The 19574-nt window shown below is 43.7% G+C and overlaps 1 protein-coding gene across 1 annotated transcript in view; it reads right to left on the bottom strand.

Moving 5' to 3' along the window:
• Positions 1-18728, bottom strand: part of grin2da (glutamate receptor, ionotropic, N-methyl D-aspartate 2D, a) — a gene marked incomplete at both ends in the record, with an annotated part of 164648 nt that extends 145920 nt beyond the window's left edge. The window contains 2 exons of the mRNA XM_079998209.1: positions 2301-2438; positions 18243-18728. Coding sequence (XP_079854335.1) covers positions 2301-2438; positions 18243-18728 — 624 coding nt within the window. The remainder of the gene's footprint in view (positions 1-2300; positions 2439-18242) is intronic.
• Between the last annotated feature and the right edge of the window lie 846 nt (positions 18729-19574).

Here is a 19574-nt window from a genome sequence, read left to right on the forward strand (position 1 = left end):
TAATATCATTGCGAGATGTCGCTGGAACTTGATTGGGCATGTGATGAAGAGAGAGCCAAACAGCATCCCAAAAGTAGCCCCACACTGGACACCAGATGGAAAAAGAAAAAGAGGACGACCCAAAACTACCTGGCGTCGGACGGTCGAGGACGAAATGAGAGCTAAGAACTTGACCTGGGGAACTGTCCAGAAAACAACCCAAAACAGACAGGAGTGGAGAACCTTTGTTGCTGCCCTACATGTCAGAAGGCATAACGGGCAGTAAGTAAGTAAGTAAGTAAGTAAGTAAGTAAGTACAAAATTGGGTGGGCCATCTTTTCCCAGAAAGAAATGTGGACCACCAGGGCGAGCTTCACCGCATGCCGGCGAGTTAGCTCCGCCCCCCCAGCACTATAGCAAGCGGAGACTTCTAAGAGACTTCCTACAACTTGTTGCAACAGTTCTGTTTCAATCAGAAGACAAATTAAACACACAAGTGAACACCAAATCAAGTTATTTAGATTTATTTGTTTGCTAAAACCTGGCTGGGTGGACCAGTGAATAATGTGGGTGGGCCAGTGCTGCCCATGTCCATTACTGCCTACGGCACTGGTATAGAGGCATGTTAGAATGGCTAGAATGCATTATCTGAGTGCTATTTTCAGCAACAAACTTCCATAACATGTTTTGGCGACCTCAGAGACTTATATTAACTTGTTGAAAAGGAGTACGTGTGTAGACCAAGGTATTTTTTTTCCTGACGACTTGGCAATTGCTCTTTGTTTCAATACAAACAAGATGAAATGAGGCCTATCCAGGAGGTATAATATAGACCTGTCTCAGAATATAAGAGTATATCTAAGAACATAGAATTTTACATCACTAGTAATTTTAAGCCTATACCCCTGTATAGCCATACAAATCTTTTATCTTGTCCATCACATTTTGTATATTCTGTATTTTGTTTTATTAAATATTTGGCTATTTCTCTTTTGTACTTTTTGGCTATTTCTGTATATTTGCCAATTTAATTGTATAATTATAATTTTGTTAATTTTTTAGACTGTTAAGTTTTATTAACACTAATTGTCTGTCGAGAAACTATGGCAAATATCTATTGGCAGAATAAAATGCTTCCGATTTAGCCCAAATCTGATTTTGTGATTTGCAGATCTTGTCTCTTGTCTTCTACTTTTCATGGACGGTAGAAGAAATGCTAAATGCAATGTAATGTAAATGTAGAACATTGTGAGGACGGTTGCGTTCATTTCTTGTCGGTTGGGTTTGACGATATTGTTTCTCACACCGTGAACAGCAGCTACAGCGAGCAATTCCTTGTGGGTCCGGCAGGTTCGCGTCAGCTCGCTCTCCAGAAAAAGGAACAAAAACAGGTCAAACATCTCTCTGAGGACGGAGCCACCGAATCCAATTCATGTCGCTCTCTGGCTCCTGCTTCTCCTCCATCCGACTGATAATGAGGGATTTCAGAAGAAGAAGAAGAAGCTTCACGGAGCCTCCATCATGTCCTGAGGAGCCTCAAAACAAAAGGAGCTGAGGGGTTTGTGGTCCCAGGTCCCTCCAGATGCTCTGGTATCGACACCTGGTTCTCCGCAGGATCAACCCTCACGGCTGAAGCGCCAGCAGATGCTCAGGCACCAAAGTATCCAAAAACATTATCTTTATTTTTGTATTTAAAAACAACAATCCATTTAACAAAAATATAAATATATTTTTACCTTTATTATTATTATTTTTTTATTCCTTTTATTTTTTTATTTCCATTTTATCATTTCGATTCAACTGTTTTTCCCTCTTTATGCACCTTTATTCAACAGCATATTTTCTTGAGACACTGCGTGCAAATCAAATAAAGTTTTAACTTATCTTCATGGACAAAGGTCCCAGACCATTTCAGGTCCCCGGGTGTTACTATTGTTCTGTTAATACAGTAGCACTCAAGACCGACGTCCTAAATCTTGGGCTTGTGATCCAGTGAGGGGTTACTTGAGAGCTGCACTGGGCCACAAGACTGAAATACTGATTTTTTTTCAGTAAGAAAGATTCTGATTTAGCTTCAATCTGATGCTTTTTAGCTTAGATGTGAATTACAAACTTAAAACTAGCCGTGTTGGCTCCAAAATAATAATAATCAAATAAAAATAAGATAAGAATTAGATAAGAACATCTATCACATTTTGTCACAATTGCTGTTGTAATGAAATTTTGGGACCTCAAAACGGGGTTATGGGCCAAAAAGGGCTGAAAGCCCATGGATTCCGAGCACAGTAGTGAAAGTTGAAGTACAATACACGTAGTCTTACCTGCGGCTCCCGCCCCAGACTGGCTCCGCCCCCAACTGCCACGACGGGAACGCCAGTCTGAGCCGAGACAAATTCCAGCATGGGCGCCAGGGGAGCGCGGTTCGGAGGCGGAGGCCGCTCCTCCTCAAACACCAGGCCCTGGAAACAGAACAGCTGTTAAACACAAAGACACAAGAAAATTTGATATAACAGCAGCATATTCATTGGTTTCAAGGTCCAATTGTAGGATACCTTTAATTTTTATTTTTTATCAACCCGGTCCATATTAAAATGTTGGTTTCCATCATCACTCTTCTCCAGAAACCTACCACTCGACTACAGAAACCTAAAACTCTGTTACAGGAACCTACCATTCTGCTGCAGAAACGTACAACTCTGCTGCAGAAACCTACCAAGCTGCTGCAGAAATGTACCACTCTGTTGCAGAAACCTACCACTCTGCTACAGAAATTAATGTACAACTCTGCTACAGAAATCTACCAAGCTGCTCCTGAAATGTACCACTCTGTTGCAGAAACCTACCACTCTGCTACAGAAATTAATGTACAACTCTGCTACAGAAATCTACCACACTGGTACAGAAACCTACCACTCTGCTGCAGAAACGTCAAATTCTGCTGCAGAAACGTACAACTCTGCTGCAGAAACTTACCACTCTACTGCAGAAAAACCAAACTCTGCTGCAGAAAAATCCAACTCTGCTTAGGAAACATGCAACTCTGCTCAGAAACGTACAACTCTGATGCAGAAACGTATCAATCTGCTGTAGAAACATACAACTCTGATGCAGAAACCTACCACTCTGCTGCAGCTTCCCACTGTGCTTCAATGCAGTCCAATGGGGCAAACATTTACAGTAAGACTCCAAAAACACCTTGAATATTATTTTCTTAAGGGGGTGAACTCCAATCAGAAGAAGTCATTAGCATGTGGTACACTGCATTATGTACTGGCTTTTTCGGGTTTTATTGTTTGTTTTATTGTCTGTCTCCAAATATAAATGAAGGGAACCAACATTTTTATGAGGACCAGGTTAAAAATCAACAAACCTATCCCTCAAATTAAGATTACTACTATTACTGTACCATTACTACAACCAATATTACCACTACTACTACTACTATTACTACTACTACTAGGACTACTACTACTACTACTACTACTACTACTACTACTATTACTGTACCACCACTACTACTAATATTATTAGTACTACTACTACCACCACTACTACTACAGTATTACTACTATAACCTCTACCACCACTGCTACAACTACCACTACTACTGCTACTACCACTACTACTACTATAACCACTACTACTACCAATATTACTACTACTGCTACTACCACTACTACTACCAATATTATTACCCCTACCACTCCAACTGCTACTACCACTACTACTACTACTACAACTATAACTACTACAACTACTTCCACCACTCTTACCACTACCACTACTACTACCATCACTACTACTACTACCACCACTACTACTATCAATACTCCCACTTCAACTACAACGATTACTATTACTTCAACTACCAATTCTGCTGCTAAAAACCATAATAAAAGTCAGTAGATTTAAAAATTAAATCATAACAGGAAATATTGAGGTTTCAGTAAATGTTCGACTTGGGGACAGAGAAGCTTTTGTCTTTACGCAGCCGCCCAAAATAAATAAAGACAATATTTTCATGCAGCTGCAGGAAACAGAATGGAGTGATGAGTTCAGCAGAGGAGGAGGTCTTTTCCTGCTTGACAATCTGCTTTAAAGTGAGATAAGCATTGGGGCTAAGTCGCTGCTTTGGACGGGCATCATCCAGGTTGGAAGCGTGGGGGGTAGAGGGAGGCGGGGCGGGCAGCAGGGGCGGGGGGGGGTGTTAGTTGCACAGCTAAGCTGCTCCACGACACCAGACAGGAGATAAGCCCCAAGCCAAAGGGCCCCCCAAAAAAAGCTTCTGTTACAGGTGAAGCAAACCAGACAAGACCGGCTTTGTGGTATGGCTGGTTGCGTGGTGGCTCATACACCTTATTTTTATATGTATTAAAATGCTACAAGGCCCTAAAAGCAACTGTTTTGGCTCAGCTTATCTTTGCAGCTTGGAGGCCATTTTGCACGCTGCCCCAACTGATTTGGACACAAGAGGCGCCGTACCGGCGCAAGAAGGCGTACTAGGCACAAGAACCGGCTCGTCCAGGCGTGCAATACACACCGTTTTTGCCACCAGCAGAGGCGGAAAGTCTGGCTTCAGAAGGTAAAAATTCCACTCCGGGATTTTGAGTCAACCAGGTGGATTTGGTGATCAGCCCAGAGTAATGACTGATGGATCAGCGCAGGGCGGTGACACAAGGCCGGCGAACGAGGCGTTCAGAGCGTACAAATCTTATAAAAGAGTCAGGAGTCTGGAGTCACTCCGGCAAAACTGTCATGAAGAGCCGAGATCCCTGAATCTTCTACCGGGAACAGAAAATAATTACTGAGGATTAAATTAATGTGGAAAAAAATGGTGAAGGCATTTGGCATAATTCAAACGGAATGTCACTGATTCACACCAAGAGAAATACAACACAAGTAATGATCTCTGTGATTCGCAATTTGCTTTCTGTGCCGAAATGAATAATCTTGATAGAATTTAAGGATCCTCGTGAGAATTCCTTCGATAGCTCCACACTTCTGATTCTCGTTCATCGTCCAGGGAGTCCTCCCCCACTCACCGTGCATTACACCAGCTGAATCACAGGAAGGAAATATCAGAAAATCTGTAAAAATCCTTCCATGAGTCACTTGTCAAGAATCAAATCTCAACAAAGAGTGGAACCTTTCATCACTAGTAGTTTGTGACGCAAGACTAACAAACAACTCGTCCGTATCGAACTAATCTATAAATGACCTCAGGAGTCTGGAGTCACTCCGACAAAAGAGTTGGGCGAGCGAGTAAATCATCGACTCGCAAACTGAAAATAATTACTGAGGACTAGATTAAGGGATTAAGGCAACTATCCATACTGAAGCTGAGTGATTTACACCTTGCCTTCCGCCAAAATGAATGCCAGACGACACACTTTTTCTCCTCTTGTCTGTCGTTCTAAGTCCTCCCTTGCTGGCCGTGTGTCACACTGAGCGACGCCGACGAACCAAGAAGAGTCTAAGTAATCGGACACCTCTTTTCCCCCAAGCAACTCGTCCAGAGCTGACTCTCATAAAAACAGTTGAACCTTTCATCATGGGACTGTAAAAAATAGAAAAATAACAAAAAAACAACAACTCTTGACTCTCAACTCTCATAGAAATACACATTCCGACTATATAGCAATATTTCCAAGTTGTATATTTTATGTTTGTATGTATTTATGTATTATGTATTATGTTTTGTTCATGCATACTATAAAATCAAAAATATTATTCGTTTATCACCCAGCGCTAATTAGATTTCACTTTTTCGAGGCTTATTTGATAGTTTTATTTATTTATTTTTATTGTCTTCAGTCGTTGTATTTTTTAGTCTTTTTATTAGTGAAGAAAGTGTCTTTTTATGAGGGCTGAAAAATGTTAATAAAATATAATTTATTTTGTTCGCTGCCCACGATTCAGTCGAGGTTCACATGCAAATAATGAGTAATAACTCCCAGAAGGGGAATGTTGGCAGTAAACTAGGGGCCTTTTGATTGGCTGAGGGAAGGAGCGACGGAGTAATGGAGGGATGGAGCCACGGAGGGATGGAGCCACGGAGCCATGAGACTCGACGTGTTTTCTTCTGCACTGACAGCTCCATCCTAGGTGGGAAAACACGGAAACCTGATTCTACCTTCAGGACACAAGAAACAGAGAGAGAGAGAGACAGAGAGGGAGGGGGGGGGGGAGCATGGGCACGGTAGTACAGTGGTATCCTGAGTTACGAGTGCACTAACATACGAGTTTTCCGAGTTACGAGCCGTCGTTCTGTCGATTTTTTGTATTGATTTGCGAGCAAAAATGTGAGTTACGAGGAGCGAGCCACTGGTGGCTGTGGCGAGCGAATGCAGCCAGCATTCAGCGTCTCACTCCTTCACTTCATGTAGTTACCTGAGCGGGAAGCATCGCTTTTGTGTTTTGTGCTTGCATTTTGTGCTTTTTGTGCAGTTATTTTGCCGATTTTTTTTCAAACCATGTGTCCGAAAAAAAAAGTGCTGAGAAGAAGAAGCGGATGATGTCCATTGACTTAAAACGCAAAATAATAGACAAACATGAGCGAGGTGTGCGTGTGATGGAATTGGCGAGGCAGTACGAGCGTAGTACTTCTACGGTATGTACCATACTGAAGCAGAAGGAGACGATAAAGGGTATTACGCCAGCCAAGGGCGTTAAAATAATGTCTACGCTGCGGACCACTGTCCATGAAAAGATGGAGAATCTGCTGTTGGTGTGGTTGACGGAGAAGCAGCTCGCAGGAGATTGTGTGACGGAAGGTATCATCTGCGAGAAGGCAATAATTATTTACAAATTCTCTTTTATTATGTTTTATTATGTTTTTATACAATATTTGTTATTTATAAATACATTTCTCTTATTTAAAAATACGTAACAAAAAAAAAATTGCTGTTTTTTTCGGGGGCTGGAACGGGTTAATGGCATTTCAATTAATTTCAATGGGGGAAAATTGATTTGCCAGACGTGCAGATTGAAATACGAGCTCTGTCACGGAACTAATTAAACTCGTAAGTCAAGGTACGACTGTATAGCTATTACCTTGGATGCACTGTGCCATCACCCACTAACTAACTTCAATGACATCCATTAATTTTGTTTGTTGGAATGTGAGAGGCTTGGGCTCACCTGCTAAAAGTAGCAAGAAACTCACCTCACTGACTCCGAGCACCTCAAACTCAAAGCTAAATGGGATAATCAGATGTTTTCTGCATCATACAACTAAAAAAAAAAAGATTAATGGAATTTTAGGTAACATCAAATTAACCATACATAATATTTATGGCCCCAATGAGGACGATCCAAATTTCTTTCACAATATATTTTCAAAACTCTTAGAATTCTCTGACTCAATTATCATATTGGGAGGACACTTCAAAACAGTACTGCATCCAAGTTTAGACCGTTCTCAAACCAGAAATTATCACAAATCCTGGCTTTCAGCGGGCATTATACAACAATATATGAGTGATCTTGCTCTTGGCGATTGTTGGCGATTAAATAATCCACATTCTAGAGAATACACATATTATTCACCAACCTACCAACATTTCTGGAGAAAATACCTTTTCTTGACAAGAAACTCTGTAATTTCCAAAAGCACTAATCCTGAAATCCACCCTATTGTAATCTCCGATCTCGGGCCGATTAGTTTCAACCTCATAAATGAAACCAACTGGAACCCTCCCGGCAGGTGGCGGTTTAACACCTCACTTTTGACAGATAAAGAATTAAACCATTTTTTTTCCAGATAATGGATTTCCTTCATTGAACTGAATGACTCCCCAGAAATATCACCATCTTTAGTCTGGGAAACGGCTAACGGCAGTTCTAAGAGGTAGTATTATTTCATTCTCCACTCACAAGAAAGAGAAAGGACAAGAATGCCAAAATAAACTTGAACAACGACTAGAGGAGTTGCACTCCCAACATGCCCACTCATCCACTGAGCAAATCCCAAATGAGATCCGGACAATTACATCTCAACTTGATAATATCATCCATCAAAAGACACAATTCCTCATGCAACGAACAAGAGCAAAGTATTTTTAATTCAATGACAAATCAGGTAAATTTCTTGCCAATCAAGTGAAACGCGATGGAAAAAAAACACATATGTGACCCACCGCGTACTTTAGGGTCATTTTGCGGCTTTCGAGATATTTTTTTTTTGCATCATTTGAAAGTGGAGAATCAGAGCTTCCGAACAAGGTGTCACTTGTGCAAATCAAGCAAATATTTTTTAAAGCTATGACTTGTTAATGACAAGAGTGTGGCAAAGTGAGATCACCTCCAAAGTTTTACCCACACCAGGTTCATTCAGCTCCCAGAATGCAAATGGAGTTGGCAGACAAACAAAGCCTCATGGCTACTGAACATACTGCTGAATGGGCCGATCACAAACAGCTCAACAACACAACTCATTTGCTTTTAAAAAAAAAGATTTTATTTAACAGTAAGAATATACATGTTTTATAAAATTGGAATTATTTTGGAGTTTAAAAGTATGGACAACACAACAAAATGTAGAGTCTATCAATATTATGAGTCTCAGAAAATCTGAAATCTGAAAATCTGTCACCAACCTCAACAGACTTCATCACATCATCAACTTCTCCCATTGTAAGAACAACGGACGTATCGTTGGTCTCCTCCGGGGTTTCTTGAAAATATTCCGTTTCATCGTCACATTAAGTTTGAAATCCGCTGTTTGAAAAGTTCTCCAAGTCCGGAGTAATATCAGATTCAGCAGCACTATCGTTCTCCGCGTCGCTGTCGCAGAGCTGACTATCATCACGGAAAATGAAGTCCAGTACGCGCTGCTAACAACGACGGATGTTGGATGTATCACACTGGTCAGATTAAGGTCCGAAATATGATTCAGAGCTTCTGCCACCCGCTTTGCGTAATCCATAATGATACAGAGAAGAAAGTTTTCACAGAAAAGTGAAAACGAAACACCCCCGTGCTGCGCTTTAACACTGTTTACAGAAGTGACATAGGTGGGTGACGCAAAGGATTTTTCTTCTTCGCGGTTTCAACATTCAACATTCAAATTGTACTACTTTCACATACACGCAACCAACAGTGGCTGCGTGTATGTGGAAGTAGTACGATTTGAATGTTGAATTCTATCAAAACGGTTTCACCTTGTGACTTCACATCACATTAAATATGGATGATTGATCTTCACGATCGATCGGCGTTATTCAGTGCTGTTCCGCGTCCCGGTACGTGAACTGCGTTTCCCCATGTAATCTAACGGGAATATTTAACTCCACAGTTTAAAATTTTTCTGCTATTTATAAATCAAACTTGGTTTTGAAAATACGTTGAGAGATCAAAAAAAACACAGAGGAACCTGGATCTGGAAAAATCTTGTTTTCCGCCGAGAAAGGTTTTTTTCAACTTATTTGGTTGCTCCTGGCGATTTTAGAAATGCACGAGATGGCGGGTTTTCCTGTGGTGGGACACATTACAGCCATCAACGATCCACAGAGTAGGAAAAAATACACCCCGTAAGACATAACACATTTAGAGACTTTTATAATTAGCTATATCACTCGGATAATGAATCTAACAAAACAAACATTCACTCATTCCTTGATGATATTGACCTTCCTAAACTTTCAACAGAGCAGGGTTGCACTTTAGATCAGCCACTTACTCTAGAAGAACTCAGGAAAGCTCTGTTCTCTATGCGCAACAATAAATCACCTGGATCAGAAGGCTACCCAGTAGAATTCTATAAACAATTCCGGCCACTTACATCACTCATTAATCATCAGATTCATCAAAATGGGTACAGAGATTAAGTCAACCTCCACCATGCCTCCGCACATAAATACTGCTCTCATTTCGGTTTTGCTCAAACCCAATGAGAACCCACTCCTCACCTCCACTTATAGACCCATAAGCCGTATTAATTGCCACCTTAAGATTATCAGTAAAACACTAACCAACAGAATTGAAAAAGTATTTCCATTTATAATTCACCCAGAACAAACAGGCTTTGTCAAAGGCAAACACTCCTCCAGCAATATGCGCCGTTTATTCAGTCTGATCAGCATATCTCAAAGGAACAACTTTAATACTGTTATTGCTTCTTTAGATGCTGAAAAGCATTTGAGTTAATTGGACGAATCTTTTCAATCCTCAACAAATTTGGCTTTGGAGAGTCAGTCATTCGATGGATCAGAATCCTCTACAACTCCCCATCTGCTTCTGTCATCACCAATGACACTTCACAGCATTTCACTCTACAACGGGGCACATGACAAGGATGTCCGCTCTCCCCCTTACTATTTGCCATCTTTATTGAAAACCTCGCGGCGGCCATCCGTCAAAATAGTAATATCGTAGGCCTACAAACAGGAAACTCGGTTCATCAGTTCAATCAGTTTGCATGCGGACGATATCTTGTTATACGTGCAGAACCCAATATCATCCCTACCGGAGGTGTTCAATCTTATATCTAAATTCTCAGCTATCTCAGACTATTCAATAATTCAAATGGTCTTACCACTCAGTGGGGGGTACTGCAATTCTGCAACCCAGAAACTTCCCTTAACCATCACAACAGGCAATATTACATACCTTGGAATTGATATCTCCACCAATCTGTCACATTTGTTTACCCTTAACTTTACTCCATTGCTCAAATCCATTGAAGAAGACTTAATTCAATGGAACAACCTACCCATCTCACTAATTGGTAGGATAGCAGCAGTGAAAATGAATATACTTCCAAAAATAAACTATTATTTTCAATGAGCCCAGTGCAACCAACAGTACATTGGTTTAATACTCTCAACTCAATAGTCAATACATTTTATTGGAAATACAACAAACCGAGAATTAAACAAGTAACACTACAGAAAAACAAAGACTGTGGAGGCCAAGCAGGTTAAGTCAACCAAACTTTAGATACAACTATCTAGCGAACCATCTTCAATTTATAATTAAATGGTGACAACCAGAGCAACAATTGGGCCATGGAAGGCGAGACATTGAACAAACAGAATGTCAGGAATTATCATTATCTGATCTACCATTCCTTACTGAATCAATAAGGAAACATAATTGCTTTATGTATTGTTTATATACCCCATTCATCACAACAACTCTGTCAGCCTGGTGGAGATTCCTCAAACTCAGTGGTCTCAAAACAAATTCACGCCAATCTGGCACAACCAAGATTTTCTGGTTAAAAACAGACCAATAATCTTTAGGTCTTGGAAAAGACAAGGAATTACTCATCTGGAACACATTTTTGAAAACAATTTGCTTAAATCCTTTCCAACCTTAAGCCAAAGGTATAATATCGGTGGCCACGGCTTCCTTCAAATTCCTTCAACTACAGCAGTCTCTAAAAAGTTCAAATCAAAGTGACGAACAACATTATTCAACCACCTCCAATGACTGAACATCTCACTCATATCGGTCATTTAAAAAAAATCCCTTTTTAAGAATATACAAACTTTTATTAAAAACAGATGACACTTTATCTTTACCTACAATGGAATGGGAAAGAGACCTTGCTGTTCCCACCGATATCAACTTGTGGAAGTTTATTTGGAACACCTTTTCTATGACCCGCAACTCCAAAATGTAACTCATCCAATATAAGATTCTGCACAGAGCTCATATCACGGAACACAAAATATTTAAAATGGGCTTTGTGGATGAAGACATTTGCTCTCATTGTCCCCTAAATACCAGAGATGACTACTTTCATGCCTTCTGGCTCTACCCACCTATCCAAGCATTCAAGCAGCATCACCAAGAAGCTATCAACCCTTCTGGGTCACAGCATTCCAGTTTTCCCAGAATATATATTTTCTTGGTGTCCCCTCTTCAGTCAACCCACCACTTAAACACCACCAACCCATCTTGATCAGATACAGACATGTGGGTGAGTAAGTTCGAGTAAGTCACTGAATGGAGAGTTGGAAAGACTTGTGCGACAGCGAGCAGAGCTGGCAAGTGAACACAAGTGGAAAGAAATGGAAAAAACATCCTTCCTTCTGCCTGTATGTGACAAATAATCTCTTGAACTTGAACTTGAACTTGAACCTGAAGACCAGCTGATTCTTAAAACTTGGAAGAGCTTCCCGTCACACCACACAATGCAGCAAGTGAGTATTGCCGTATTGACCATGTTTGGCTCTACATACACATGTGAGCAGTCTTTCTGGCATCTGAGAAACATTAAGAGCAACCTACGCTCACGTTTAACTGATGGAAGCCTCAACGCCTGCATGAAACTTTACCTCACTACGTATGAACCAGACTACAAGGCCATCAGCAAAACCATGCAGCACCAGAAGTCGCATTAATGGTAAAAAGTATGTCATTTATTATTGGTTAGCCACAGTATAGCAACAATATTATTAAGAAGGATAAAGAGAAATGTATTATATATAGCGCTTTTAAAGTACTCAGAGATGTGTTATACATTAAAGATGTATGCCTTACTTTAAAAATGCATGCATTAATTTGCATTCAATTTTATTAAAAATTATATGGCTCACAAGGACATTTTGAAATATTTGGCTTTAATGGCTCTCCCAGCCAAAAATGTTCCCGACCCCTGCTCTGTTCTGTGGTCTGCATGCTTGGCGGCTCGGGGCTGACCAGGGGCCTGATGGGGGCGCAGAGCTGCCCAGCATGGCGGAGGCCGCTCTGCGCCCGTGGCTGATCGCTGTAGGTTGGGTGCCACCAGGTACAGGGGTGGGCGTGCTCGGGCGCGGTCGGGTCATGGTGGACTGGGGGTCCGCGTGGTCGCTCCCCAGCCTGCAGAGGCGCAGCATCGATCTAGTCACGCTTTGCGTATTTCTCCCAGTGCCAAAATTTATACTCAATACATACACCACACAATAGGCCTAGGGCTTGCGGGATGGGTGGGGTGTGAGCTATGTGGGTGGGGATGTGGCGGGCGGCTGCCATCTTCCCTGTCACGCTCCTGCCCCAGTGTGCTTCTCGTCCTTCCCACTTCCCAATTTTAATCCGACTCATATTAGCTTAGAACACATACACTCGCACACCAATCCTACTCCGAACAACACTCCACCAGACCAGGGTCTGCGGGGCAGAAGGGGTGCGAGTGATTCAGGTTCAACTTGCCTTAAGGACACGCAAACCCACACCCTGCCATTTTCAATTCAACAGCACACATTGAGCACTGGGGTTTTTTCGGGGTGGCAAGTCGCTGGCTGGTCGGGGTGGGGGCATGGTTGGCCGGGGGGCGGCTGGGTGGGCCCCCCACCGGCTGGGCTGGAGTCCTGGCAACTTGCGCCTGGTGGCTTAAGGTGTGCTGAGACCTGGCGGGTCTGCGGAGAAGTGCCTGGTGCCTTCCAGGGCCCCTGGTGGGGCTGCTTGTTTTTGTGGGTGTGGGTTGGGGTGTGGGGGGCGGCTGTCGGCCTTTTGCTCCCTCTGTGGCTGGTCCCGGGTGGTGGAGGGCCCATATATCTTGCGGCCTGCTGGCATCGGCAGAGGAAAGGGGGCCTAACATCAGGTGCCTCGCGCTGAGCACACTCTGCTTCATGGATGGGCACTTGGTGCTCACGGCCAGGTGGGGCGTTTGGTCGGCTGCAGTGGGGCGGGGGTCTCCCTTGCACAGGGCGTGGATGGGCATGGGGGTCCCGCCAGCGAGCCGGTGGGGCGGGTGGTTCGGGTGGGTGTCGGTCTGTTGGCACGGGGCCTGGATCTGGGCCTGCGAGCCGTGCCTGGCACCTGCGGTCCCGGTTCCGTGCCTGTGGCTGCGTCATGTGCCTGCACTTGGGCGTGGGTTGTATGTATGAGCCTGTGGGGTGCCGGGTCTCCCCTCTTGCTCCCTGGGACTGGGTTTTACTCCTCGGAGCCGGCCATGGGGGTTGCTCCACGGCCCTATGGCTTCTCTGGGGGCCCGGGGGTGTTCTGTGGCCACAGGGCAGGGTACTCGGGGCTTTCCTACAGCTGTAGGGTGTCTACGCGGCTGCAGAGCTCGGGGGGGGCGGGGGGTGGCTCTTTGTCGGTATTATCGGTGTATAATGTCGGTATTATGTCGTGGCCCTTTCCACTGCTTGGAAGCACCACGACATAATACCGACATTATACACCAGAACCGACTGGGATAAGTCATGTACACACACACACACACACACACACACACACACACACACACACACACACACACACACACACACACATAGAGGCAGTCCCATCACACACACTCCACTTGCAGACTAACTGGCCAAGATGCAATGGCATACACATACTCTGTGTTGTATGCCCAGCATGCTGACAGCACAGGTCAAAAACAAATAAAAAATTTAAAAAAGAGAGAGAGAGAGTGAGAGAGAGAGTGAGAGAGATAGAGAGAGGGAGAGAGAGGGCGAGAGAGAGGGAGAGAGAGGGAGAGGGAGAGAGAGAGAGAGAGGGAGGGAGAGAGAGAGAAAGGGAGAGAGAGAGAGAGAGAGAGAGAGATAGAGATTTATTATCACCGGTTGTGGACAAAAAAAAGAAAAAAAAAATTATATTGAAGAATTGATCATATTGATTAAAAATGATTGATTGCTTGAAGCATTGACTCAACGTCACCGCCATATTGGAACAGGCAAAACTGGCCTATAAACAAACACAAGTAAACAGGGGAGCTGCTGTGTTTAGCATACAAGGCTCCATAACGTTTACACTTCTCAACCCATTTCAATGGGTCATTTTTAAATTTGAGGGTTTGCGATTTACCCAGACTAGATCACTGCACCCTCCACGATCTCCACCCATCGGTTGACGCACTTCATGGAGCGCACTGCCATAAATCCCTAATTTTCCCGGGAGTTTGTACCCGGCGGCGGTCCCAATGCACAGTGATATGGAGGCTTATAGGGAAGCAATCGAAACGCAGACGGTGTCATTATTCTACAGACATTACACTGTGCAATCAACATTAACTTCATCATGAGAAGAAAAAAAGTTGTCTATTGCTCCTTGAAATGTATAATTCAACTTCATTAAATTCATTGTTTAACTTTATTATTTATGTTCATCATTTAAATGTATTATTTAAATTCATTATTTAAATGTATTATTTTGATTCATTATTTAAATGCATTATTAAACTTTCATCATTTTCTTTCCCTGAAATCATCATGTTCACAGTTTATCTCTAAATTATCAAAACCATTTAAGTCTACAGCGATTTGGAAGGAAGGAAGGAGGAAGGAAGGAAGGATGGAAGGAAGAGGTAGGGACAGAAGGGAGGGGGGAGGCACAAAGGAGGATGGAAGGAAGGAAACGGGAGGATGGGACATACTGTAGGGGAGGGGGGAGGAAGGAAGGTAGGTGGGAAGGAAGGAAGAGGGGGGAGGAAGGACAGAAGGGAGGGGGAAGGAAGGAGGGAGGGAGGAAGGAAGGAAGGAAGGAAGGAAGGAAGGAACGAGGGAGGGGGGAGGAAGGGAGGGAGGAAGGAGGGAAGGGAGGAAGGAAGGAAGGAAGGATGGAAGGAAGAGGAAGGGACAGAAGGGAGGGGGGATGAAGGAGATAGGAAGGAAGGAAGGAAGAAGGGAGGGAGCGAGGACAGAAGGACGGAAGTAAGGGGGGAGGGAGGAAGGAAGGATGGAAGTAAGGAAGGAACAAAGGAGGGAGGGAGGGAGGGAGGGAGGGGGGCAGGAAAAAGATGGAGGAAGAGGGGAGGGAGGAAGGGACAGAAGCGAGAGGGAAAGGAAGGAGGGAGGGAGGAAGGAAGAGAGGGAGGGGGAGTGGGAGAGGGAAGAAAGGAAGTGAAAGGACTGAACGAATGAAGGACCGAAGGTCTGGTGGAGGGAGGAAGGAAGGAAGTGAGGACAGATGGAAGGAAGGAAGGACAGACAGATGGACAAAGGGATGGAAGGGAGGTAGAAAGAAGGACGGAAAGGAGGGCAGATGTAAAGATGGAAGGAGGGAAAGGGGCAGAAGGAGAAAGGAGGGTAGAAGGGATGAAGAAGAAAGATAGGGAGGGAGGAAGGAAGGAAGGGAAAAAAGTGAGGACAGGTGGAAGGAAGGAAGGAAGGACAGTTGGACAAACAGATAGAAGAGAGGCAGAAGGAAGGACGGAAAGGAGGATGGAAGGAAAGATGAAAGGAAGGAAAGGGAGGCACGAAGGGCAGAAGGGAGAAAGAAGGGAGGGTGGGAGGGAGGATGGATGGAAGGATGGACGCTCCCACGATTGGTGGGGAGCAGGTGAATGGATGAATGCATGAACGATAATGAAGAGGGAAAGAAGAAGGGAGAGAACGAAAGAGCGTGGGGTGGAGAGCAAGATGTTTGTTTACCCACAGAGTCCCGTTGCCACGGCGACGGCATGGATGAATAAACGGATAAAAGAAAGAGGGATTAATGAGAGGAAGGAAAAGAGTGAAAACGCTGGGAGGAGAGGTGTACGGAAGAACTGAAGAAACCCTTCACTTATTGTGAAAGAAAGAAAGACAGACAGACAGACAGACAGACAGACCGACAGACAGACAGACAGATCACGGTGGTATTCTATCGTTCTTCACAGAGGAAACCCAGGATGAAGAACTAGAACATTATGAATGAATGAATGAACTAGTGGTTCTGAATTGGTGGTTCCTGGTCCATAAGTGGGTCCCAGGCCCATGTCAAGTGGAAGACGGGTGTAGTCATCGGATGAATATTATTACTTATTCATATGACTTAATATTATTACCTTTTAGCATTACTTATTAATAAGAGTTATTATTATTACTTTTGAATATTACCTATTATTATTTTTATTATTAAAACTAATTAAAATGACTTTTTATGACTTTTAGTATTACTTATTATTATGACTGATTATTTATTTTTTATATGACTTATTGTTATTCCCATTTAGCATGACTTATTAATATGACTTATTATTACTTATTAATATGACCTTTTATAAGTTATTACTACTTATTATTATTACTTAATAATATCATAAATAGAACAAATTATTACCATTTTTGTGGCATAAGAGGATTGTGGACTACTACACTACTCATTTTTAGAAATTTGTAAACCATTCGTTCATAGTGAATTAGTCTTTTAAATGAATGGAAATTCCAGAGTCGCTCTGGCAAACAAAAATAAGGAGCGATGAGTCGCTCTGGGCCTGCAGCCGCACACCTCGGCATCCACTGGCGTCTCAAATCCCTCAATTCATGCAGCTTCCAGTTACACAGTCCAAGTTCGCCTCAAAGACAAGCAAAAGACAAGGCGGCCCGGCAACTGGCTTCTCAAAAAAGCGCCCAAGTCCCATCTCTCTCATTAATTTTCTGAAACCAGTATGGCTGCGTATCTTGAATTACATCTGGGTTGTGACTTAATGACTATAAGGACAAACCAGGACCCTGAGGAGGTCAGACCAGCATTAGACCACTGTTCTAGATCACTCTGGATTGACGTCTTTTCTTTTGGTTTTCTGCGTTTTCGTTTTCTGCGGCGTAAGCTCATGATCAGACCCACTAATCACAGTGCACGTCAGGAAGCTGCTTCATTCAACATAATTAAATAGATTCTGACACAGCAGTTCCTTACACCACCTGCAGCCAATCCTTTGTGAGATAAATCCTCTGGTAAATGTATATTTCTCCTCCAAACCCTTTTGAAGGGAACAATGTTATCAGGAGGACAAATAGGCCTTTCAACCCAGGCCTAACCCATGGACACTGGGTCCTACTCAAAGTTTGTGCCCAGTGTTGTGTGATTTCCATTACCAACCACTAGAGGGAGCACTAGTCTATCATAAAAGAGATGGTGTGCTACATATTGGCACTATCGCCCAGTGTACTTGAATAGTAGTAGCAGGAGTAGAAGTATGTGTGTAGAAAGCATGTCTTCTTTGTTAACTACTGGCGTCTGGCCCTCTCACTGCATTGTGGGACACATTTGCAGCGTAGTGTGCAATGTTTGCATACTAAACAATAGTTGGATGTACTAAATCCTGTGCTAGTCCTGTTTAGAAGCCGCGTGTGAGTTTCCAAACGAGACTTTCCCGGCGAAACCAGACAAATTGGGAGAGGTGAGCCGACTTGAAGTAAATCCTAAAGTAAATCCCAGTTGTCAACGGGCGGAGATTTTCGCTAGGAGTTCCTCGATCACGTGGCACACAAGTCTCCCTGAAATAACTTAGATGCTGGGGGATGTATTCCGACTAATTCCACCGGAGCTAGGATAGCTGATCCCTTCTCCAGTCATGCACTGATCTACCACAGTTAGCATGAGAAGCTGGAAGATGTACGTGGTACCTGCAGTGGCGTGGTGGCCAGCAGCTCGCATAGCTGCAGCAGGAGGCTTCCCGGGCTGCTCTCGTTCACCGCCAGGTAGATGACATTGGCCTGACCCGAAGGCGTCATCACCATCTCTCCCACCAGCGCCGCCATCGACAGGCCGGCCGACGCCGAGGACGTGGACGAGGAAGAGGAAGAGGAGGCCATGGCTGCCACGGCCGCCACAGCCGCCACAGACGCCGAAGCCGAAGCCGTCACCCCTCTCCCGCCTCCTCCACCCGGACCATTCCCCAGCCCCGGGCCCAGCTCGCCAACCCCCGCGCCTCCTGCCACCGCCGTCTCTGGGAGCAGGGAGGAGCCCGAGTGGACCACGGCGATGTTGATGCCACCCGAGTCCCTCTCTCTCTCCCGGGGCCGGAGGAGCAGGGGCGGCGAGGGGCAAGCGGGCCCCGTGCAGGCCAGGACAGCCATCAGCAGCGAGAGGGCGGGCCGTGGGGCCACCATGGGGTAAGGAAGGGGCCAATGGCAGCCGTCAGATGGGGGGCTGGTGGGTTCTGGAGCTGGGTGAGTCCGGCTGCAGGGTCAGGCCAGCTGAGGGGCGTCGGTGGAGTGACGGGGGGGATCGAGATGGCTGCTCACAGTGCTTCTCTAGAGGAGGGTAGGAGATCCTGGAGGGAATAGGGGGAGAGGAAACAACATTTTAATGCTCAAAATACTTTTATATCCGTTGCCAGTCTAAGGTCAGAGTTTGTACACTATATTGTGAAATATTGTTATTATTCTTATATAACACAATAATAAAACACGTAAATCAGGCAGCATGAACAAGTACAACCTTCTTGCACACCAGAAACAGTCAAGCCAGAACTAATTTCACATACATTACTCAGAATCTTATATATATACAGTATATACTGTATATATATATATATATATATATATATATATATATATATATATATATATATATATATATATATATATCAAATACATTTGCAGATGAAAACAAATGTCTTCCACTAAGGGCAATGACAAAGAAGAAACCAAAAATAAACCGGTCTGGAATGTTTCCAGTGAGTTTCCAGTGTCTAACTGTGGAAAGTCCTAAAGTTCTACAGACTTGACAGTCAGCCAGTCAGCAGACTGTTTTTTTTATCAATGATTTTATTCTGCAACATTTTTTGAAATATTTAAAACATCGGAACATTTTCTGTCGAATCATTGCAATCAACCTTGATTTCCTAAGTGCTTCCAGTTCCAAAAACCTTCCCAATTTGTTTTCCATGGACCACTTCCAGATTTATTTGTACAGTATGAATTTTTCTGACTTCATTGCAATTTCCCCTCGTT

Source organism: Zeus faber, assembly GCF_960531495.2.
Source record: "Zeus faber genome assembly, chromosome: 1".
Taxonomy (NCBI): domain Eukaryota; kingdom Metazoa; phylum Chordata; class Actinopteri; order Zeiformes; family Zeidae; genus Zeus; species Zeus faber.